The following is a 7,942-nucleotide window of genomic DNA, read 5'->3' as shown; positions in this document are numbered from 1 at the left end:
TTATTCATAATATGTTGTTCGAAAAAAAAAATTTTGACCCCACAGTTTGAACGGTCTGGGTCCGCCCTTGGCTCCACCCCATATGAGAATTCTGTTTTTCTTCTGTTGGAATAATTCTGTACGTGCAGAATTATTAATTTCACATAGATAAATAGGTGACGGAATGTTTGGTTAACACCTCTCTATCTCTCAACCCAATCTTCCGTTATCTCCGTTTCTCTTACTGATTCTTACAGGTCTTCCTAATATTATTTCTTTAATAATGTCGTTATAGCAATAAATAAATCCTCATATAATTTTGGGTTAAACCACTATCCACTAATCTCCTAATTATTTAAATTTTGCACATATTAGTGTGATTCAGTCTATTATTATCAACAACTCTCACAGCCAGAAATTTCAATCAAATTAAATTCCTTTTTCTGACCTTTCCCCTTATCCATATTTTTGGACTTTCATGCCCTCCTCCATTGTTGTATAAGCCAAATTTATATATACATACAGGGCCTCTATATATATTGGCTGAGAGAGAGAGAGAGAGGAACCTTTGATGGGGTAGCCCTCCTTCCCCACTGTATCAGCCAAATATTTATATATACATAGAAGGGGTATTTATATATAGGCTGAGAGAGAAAGAGAGGGAAGATGAAATAGAAAAGTGGGTTTTGATTGATTATATATTCTGATGGTGCAATTTACAGCTGCCAATACTATGGATCTTGGAAATTTTAGTAGCATTAGCAGTGTCAGCTTCCACCATAATTCTGATACTAGTTTTAGTTGCAGATACTTCCATTTATCATCCGCCATCTTGTCTCCTTCTTCCTTGTGTTTTGGAAGTTCCAATTTAATGCCCTTAACGGCTTTTATTAACTCTTTTATTAGGTCCATCTCTAATTTAATTCCCAAGCCTTTCCCTGAACAAGGGACAGCTTAATTTTCAATTTTCTGGATCATAGTTCTCTTTTTCTTTTTGTCCAATGCTTTTCTTGGCGAATTTACTGCTTCTACGGGGTGTAGTAGCACAATCTATTGCCTCTTGAACCTAATTTCATCTACCCTTTTGTTGTTTTCTTGAAAAATTTGTCTTTTATACTCAATTTTCAAGAATACTCTCCTATTGCAACACCCCTTTTGTTCCGTTCTTGAGAGCTTGGAAGATTTCTTTTCTTTCTCATTCAAGAAAATTCAAGAAAATGTTGTGTATTCCTCTTCATGGGCTTAATTATCGGCAGATGAGGATGGTTTCTGGTGGGGTGAATGCATCTTCTCCAGCTATGGCTTCTTTGGGGTCTTGTGGCAGGTATTTGATCTTCTTTAATGCCAAAATGTAATGGGTTTTAATGGATTTTTATAAAATAAATTTAACTCATTTATTATGAGTATGAAGTTTGATGTACTATTTTTATTGTACTTGTTTATGTAAAGTTATAGTAAGTGGATTGGAGAAGCATTTGTGCTACTACTACTAGTACTTGGCAATTCCCAATATCCCGTTATTCTTTACGATCATCAGGTATGAATTTAATGGTTGTGGTGGAATTTGGAGTCGTTTTGGGAAAGCAAAGAGGAACAATTTGATTGCTACAACTGGGAATGCTGCCCTTAAGAAGAGAAGATTGAGTAGTTTACCTCTGTATTCTTCTGTTCTGGATGAATCCCGAAATTCATCCAGAACCGACATCTATAAGGAGGTTTGAGTATATTTCTTTTGAAGTAATGTATTCCCTTGGTTTGATCTAGTTCTATTGTTGGTTTAATAATGAATTTTAGCCATGCTGATTATCGATATCGGTTGTTACTTTGTTTACTCATCTAGCCACATGGTAACACAGTTTATTTTGAGAATTTAGTGCTAATTTTGGAAATATGTGAAATTCTTTTAATCCGTGATTTATGTTATGATGATCTATCAGTTTCTTGAAGCTGCTAGGGAGAGATTTACTCAGGAAATTTCTTTCCAGTCCAAGGACAAAGATATCTCACTTGCGAAGGTAGTAATTTATTCTTGGTTCACACTTTCGATTAGATGTAGTTAATGTGCAATCAAAAGAATATATACCTTTCTTGATCTGGTTTCCTAGTTGATACTCTTTAGTTAAGGTGTACATAATATCTTGAATTCCAGTTGTTTGATTGAATATTCTCTATAATTGAATTGTGGCTAGAATTTGGTGAACATTTTTTTATAGTGCTAGTGGTACCAGTATCATTTCTTTTTCAGTTTTGTGATTGGTCTTCTCTTCTCCGGATTTGCTCCTACCACTTATTGAACAGTTGTTAAAATACGAGTGGCTCCAATAATCTCTATATCTTCGTATGACTGACAAAATATGTACTGTTGCTGAAGTCCACATATTGAGTTTCTTCATCTTATTTGAAATTATACGAGTTTGTCAGCATCTCTATTGTTTATGTGTTTCGGAATATTTTCTGTAGGCTTTACTTTACATTGCTGCTGAAGATGAGGCGTTTTTGGCTTTAAATAGAGAGATGGACTCCCATTTGCTCCATAACGAAAGGAGAGATTTGTCATCACCTTCTGACGCTGAAGAGTGGGATTATGTGGAGGCTATGCCTCTAGCTGGAAAGAATATAAGTGAGTGGCTGTCCGAGTTGGATGCCATTGCTAAGCAAGTCGAAGCAGAGCTGGTTTCAAGAGAAATAGGATGTGATTTGGTAGAAGTTTTGGAGGCAGTGAACAAAGTTCTTTTTGAGTTGAGAGGTTTCAAAAGGTCATCCATAGTAACTGATTCGAAGTGTTCATACCTGCACTTTGTATTAAGCTCAGGATGTGCCAGCGGTATATCTTCATCAATCAATTCTCCTAACAAATCTTAATTATTAGTTTATATTTCCAAGATTGCATAATTTTTTTAGTTAAGAGTTAATTTGGATAAGGCTGCACCTAACTTTTTATGTTACCATATTGCCAGCAATTTTGCTTAGCGTAATTTATATTGAGGTTTGTCGAAGACTTAATCTGACCATAGTGGGATCTCGAGTTGGTGAAGATTTTTTGATATGGCCACCAACTGGGAACCCTGAGGTATGTTGATTTTCCAAACCCATTAATAATGTCACGGATTTATGCCTGTTATCGTTATTTTCAAAATGGCATGCATAATAGATAATCCTATTGCTTGTTTGATAAGATGCATTATATAGGATATTGTCTGAACTAAAATAAGCTAAATTCTTGTCTGTTGTACCGATGTCTTGTCCAATACTGCTTACTAAAAAATCCATTAACAGTTGCAAATTTGTCTTGGTTCAACCCTGTTTGGTCTCAGTTTTTAGAGTCTGATATGGCTACCTTTCTGCCACAATGCAGGAGCTATTCAAAGTAACTTCTGGACACAGCTTGTTTGGGGTTGTCAATGGGAAGTGTGTGGACGACCCCCGATCTAAGGCCTCTGACATAAATAGTAATTCACTCTTGGCGCTTGACATTGCAACAAATAGAGATATTATTGGGATTGCTTTGGCAAATTTGATGGTAAGCTCTATCATGCCAGTAATTCTATGGTGTATAACTTTAGTTCTTAATCTTGAGTTTTGCCAGCCAACAATTTTATGGTTCCAACCATGGAAAATATAATGGGTATAAATATTGCAGAGGATTTACTGGAAACGGGCTTCAAGAAAAAACTACGGATTGATGCTGACTTCTCCACTTAGGTCTGTTCATAAAGCCGATGAGAAATTTAACAAGAACGATGGTCTAAACGTCCCTTTGTTGCGACCTCAGGAGCTGAGGTAACCTTCTTGTATTCTCTTCGTAACTCGACTTCTACTTTTGCCCCTTTTTCCTATTGTGATGGTGTGTATTTGTCCTGTCTGTTTTCCTTTAAGGGTGCTTATAGTATTGTAGTTTGTGCATAACATACGCTTTCGATATTATAATCCTTTCCAGACTCGCGATCATGGCTTCCCAAAGATTGCTGATTCTGCAACCGCACAACTGGTCCTTGAGACGAGATTATGGCATGATGTTGTACTATAGTAGGTATGAACTCCGAAACTTTATATAACTGTTATTTACGTTTTTCACCAATATTATTCGAGCTATTCGGTGGTAAACTACAATCAACGTTTATAAATTATAGAGAATACGAGGAAGCAGTCCAAGAACTTAGCATCTGCATGGCCTTTGCCCCGGAAGAAGAGGCAGAAGTACTAGAACCATTTGTCGAGAAATTACATTTGATACGGCTGGAATCATCATGGAAATCATTGGGGCAAAAAGGTCGGCTAGCAGTTCCTTGACTTGTCTGTTTTCTGTATAAAATCGTACTTATCAACTTGCGTGCTTATATGATAGTTTGTATAATAACACCAATAACGGATCTCACGCTATGAACTTACTTCTGTATATATTTTCTTTGAACCATCTTTTTTGATTTGCATGGCTCAAGAATTTTATCAATACATGTAGAAAACAAAGCAGTCTTCGCAAAACATGAATTTACCTCAATCCTTAAGGCAAGATGTTCTTGGAAAGTAAGGCTCCTCTTGATGAAATCCAGTAGGATCTCGGGAGATATATCTTTATCTATACGAACCCAGGTATTCAGATCGATAAAATGTTTGACTCTGTTTATGAGTTTCGCGAAAACATACGCAGATTATAGATACTATAACCATTTTCATTCACACTCTTTTACGGATTTTTGGGGATACTTGTGGCCTATTTGGGATAGCTTTTACATTTTAAAGAGAGCGCTTTCTAAGGAAGTAGCGCTGGGCTAGCTTTCTTTAAATGTTATTGTAATAATATAACAATCATGCTACATGTACATTATCTTTGACATATTTGTTTATATTATACCATGTGAGAACATATCGTTGGATAGTTAAAAAAAAAAAAAAAAACATACTTTCTCACCCACAACTTTTTGAATTCCAATAGAATGTACACAATGATGTCAACCCGATAATGTACACTCAGCATTATTCATAACATAAAGCACTTCTAAAAACTTGTGTAAACAAGCTCAATAGCAGTTTTTTAATTCCAAAATTAGTTTTCCACTTTTCAAAGTCATGCCAAACATATCCTTTGTTTCCCATTGCTGTTTGTTTACAGAAAAGATCATCATTTCCTCTTGAATAGTGCATAAAATTTACTACATTAGGAAGTAGGGCTCCAAGTGATATAAAATGTTAAAAGAGATGAAAGGGTAAATTATAGGTATTTCAAATTGTTTTATGACGCGGTTAAAACTGAGGGAACTTCAAAAAATATTTTAAGTGGTAATGAATTAAAGAGGTGAAGTTGAAAAGAATTAACGAATAAAACTCAATCACAAATAAATTCTTAGATTTATTGAGAACAAGATCAATTTATTTTTTCTTGACGTGATTAGAAACTTATTTTGCTTCCTCATTTCAGTAGAAACACAGGTGTACTTATTTAAGTCGTCTTTGTGGGACGGTATGGCCTATCCATCTTAGCCCCTGTTTGAACCCCATTATTTCAAAATACATTTTTTCTCAAACTCATTTTCAATCATACATTCTTTCAACAAAATAATATACACGTAAATTTTAAACTTTTTCCTACTTTTAAACTATACAATTTTAAAAAAGTCACTATTACAAAATTCATTATTTGTTAAAAATGAGGCTCAAATGGAGCTTAATCAAATTGATTAATGGCCTGCTTGTTTTTCAATATTTATACCATTCATTTAGCAACTATACTTTTGTGGCTTCAGATTGATAAGTTTGGGTACGTAAAAGTAATACCAAATGTGGATGTAAAGTAGATAAGCTTTTGAAGGGATAGGCCACTAACCCGCCTACCCACCCTCACTAATTCATCCCACCATTATGTCAAATTTTGGAGTTGAATTATTATCGATCCTAACTTATCTTATAAATAGGTAGTTATTTTTAGGCTTTATTATTATCCAAAAAAAAAAATAATAATAATAAAGAAGGAGGAGGAAGAAAGGCTAGATAACATAGAGTGCAATTTTCTCTTGTAAACATTATTTATCATAGTGAATTATTGCAACGACAGGGGAATATTTATTTTCTCATTGATGCGAATCTTTATAAATTTTGCCTAATCTTGAGTATCTATTTTTATTTCTTAGAATTGATTGCTCTCGATGAAATATAATTAGGGTTTATAATTCTCAACACATTAATCTCTGCATGTGTCCAAGAAAGAATTTCTTAGCCCTTAAATGAAGAAAGTGCGGAAAAAAAAATCACATCAAACTCGAAATGATTGGTTTCGCCGCGGAATTTATAGGTAGTTTATGATACTCTCAGCGGATTTAGTTCATGATCACTTAGTAGTGATGAACAACATTGATTATAAATTACCTTACACGTTTATATGGATTTGTCCTCACGATTTGAGTAATGCTATTTATCTTGACTTGATGTCAATCAATAGTAACCGTCAAGTTGTCCAATAAATTTAGAATGCATATTTATACGGGAATTGATGCTCGTACATCCGAGCTCACAGCTCGGATGACAGCCCCCTCACATGTGGGGGGGGTCCGCAATTTTTTTATTGAGCGCGGACCTCTCGCCCCCACATATGAGGGGGCTATACATTGGACTGTACATGTAGCTCAATTCTATTCATGCATTGGACAATTGATAAAAACAATCAATTGAGCTGATAAATAATTTATTTTAATTACTTTATTGGTCTGACCCGAGATTGTTTCGTTATAATAACGAAAAGAAAACAATAACAAGAAGTGGAGGCAGTAACACGGGAAAAAGACCTACAAAGCTCTTGTTTGAGCCCCATCTTGGGGATAGAATGAATTTTCGAATATTGTATTGATGGAAAATATATCATTAAAAAATAAGGGAAAGTTTTGAACTTGCGTGTAATATTATTTTATTAAAAAATGTGTGGTTGAAATCATATTAAAACATTATCGAACAATTCATTTTTTCAAAGAATGAGCGTGTTTAAATAAATAAATTTAAATAGAAAACAAGAATGACAGAAAGAAGAAAGGGAAAATTCAAATAAAGGTTTCAAAATACGTTTTCAAAAATAATAAACTTGTAGAATTTTTTCAAAATCAGGTGATTACATTTTGTGGCCCTTGATAAAATTTCGTGACATATAATTTAATTAATCAGCTCAAGGTCAAAATATCAAAAAGTTTTTGGTCACGATCACATATTAGTAACAAATCACACAAGTCACATTAACAATAATACAATTTGTGAATCATAATCATGTATTTTAATGACAAATAACAAATTTTATTAGGTCAGAAATTATATATTAATCATAAATTATTCAATTAGTTGGTCACAAAAACTCTTCGATTCACCCAATCCCACTTCAACATTGTTGACACCACCCAATTGCCATTGCCACATCAAATTTACACTCCACCGCCATCACCTCCTTCACCTTAAGTCCACAACCACAACCACCATCACCACCTCCAACCCCCCCCCCCCCCCGCCCCCACCCCCCCCCCCCCCCACAACCACCACCACCGCCATTACCAAGTGGGGTTGAACAACAAAATTGTTAAACTGCAAAATCGAATCGATTTTTTTTTTTAAATCGTTAGTTTGAGCACACATGGATCTATCAATATTTTGATTTTGAACTGGACCAAATCGCTTCGAATTGGTTTGATTTAAGTTTCAATATTTGTAAACCGATTCAAACCATCAAAACTTTCACAAAAATTAAAAATAAATTACTTTTAAAATTTTATCAAGTCAATTAAAACTAACCACATTCCAATTGAAAATATACATCCATGTTAGACATAACCAAGTAAAATAAATACGTAAATAGTCAATTATCCATCTCATAAATCATATTGAAATACACATCAGTCATAACAATTGTGAACACAAAATCCTCAAATTGGGTAAAGTATTAAAAAACTGCTGCTGAACCATATTCATCAACTACTCATTACAATTGAGTAGA

The 7,942-nt window shown here is 34.3% G+C and overlaps 1 protein-coding gene across 3 annotated transcripts; it reads left to right on the top strand.

Moving 5' to 3' along the window:
• Window positions 1-384: 384 nt before the first annotated feature.
• On the top strand, window positions 385-4,446 carry LOC111387327. Of its 3 annotated transcripts, XM_023011880.1 has the most exons (9): window positions 385-1,303; window positions 1,517-1,694; window positions 1,917-1,994; window positions 2,440-2,803; window positions 2,937-3,049; window positions 3,335-3,499; window positions 3,620-3,759; window positions 3,917-4,009; window positions 4,110-4,446. In XM_023011880.1, exons 1-9 carry the CDS (start codon window positions 1,197-1,199, stop codon window positions 4,267-4,269), a joined length of 1,398 nt encoding a protein of 465 aa, XP_022867648.1. In that variant the 5' UTR covers window positions 385-1,196; the 3' UTR covers window positions 4,270-4,446. The 3 variants fall into 3 exon arrangements, with proteins under 3 accessions (XP_022867648.1, XP_022867649.1, XP_022867650.1); XM_023011881.1 differs by having other exon boundaries at window positions 391-1,303; window positions 1,429-1,994; XM_023011882.1 differs by lacking the exon at window positions 1,517-1,694 and having other exon boundaries at window positions 395-1,303.
• The last annotated feature ends 3,496 nt before the right edge of the window (window positions 4,447-7,942 follow it).

The sequence above is a fragment of the Olea europaea genome, unplaced genomic scaffold, assembly GCF_002742605.1.
Source record: "Olea europaea var. sylvestris unplaced genomic scaffold, O_europaea_v1 scaffold399, whole genome shotgun sequence".
NCBI lineage: Eukaryota > Viridiplantae > Streptophyta > Magnoliopsida > Lamiales > Oleaceae > Olea > Olea europaea.
Note: the sequence above shows the minus strand (reverse complement) of the source record. Positions and strands in the feature narration are given on the sequence as shown.

Coding starts and splice junctions, on each gene's coding strand:
- LOC111387327 (XM_023011880.1), top strand. CDS start 1,197: ATGTTGTGTATTCCTCTTCATGGGCTTAATTATCGGCAGATGAGGATG. Junction 1,304..1,516: donor TCTTTGGGGTCTTGTGGCAG/GTATTTGATCTT, acceptor TACGATCATCAG/GTATGAATTTAATGGTTGTG. Junction 3,500..3,619: donor TTGCTTTGGCAAATTTGATG/GTAAGCTCTATC, acceptor TAAATATTGCAG/AGGATTTACTGGAAACGGGC.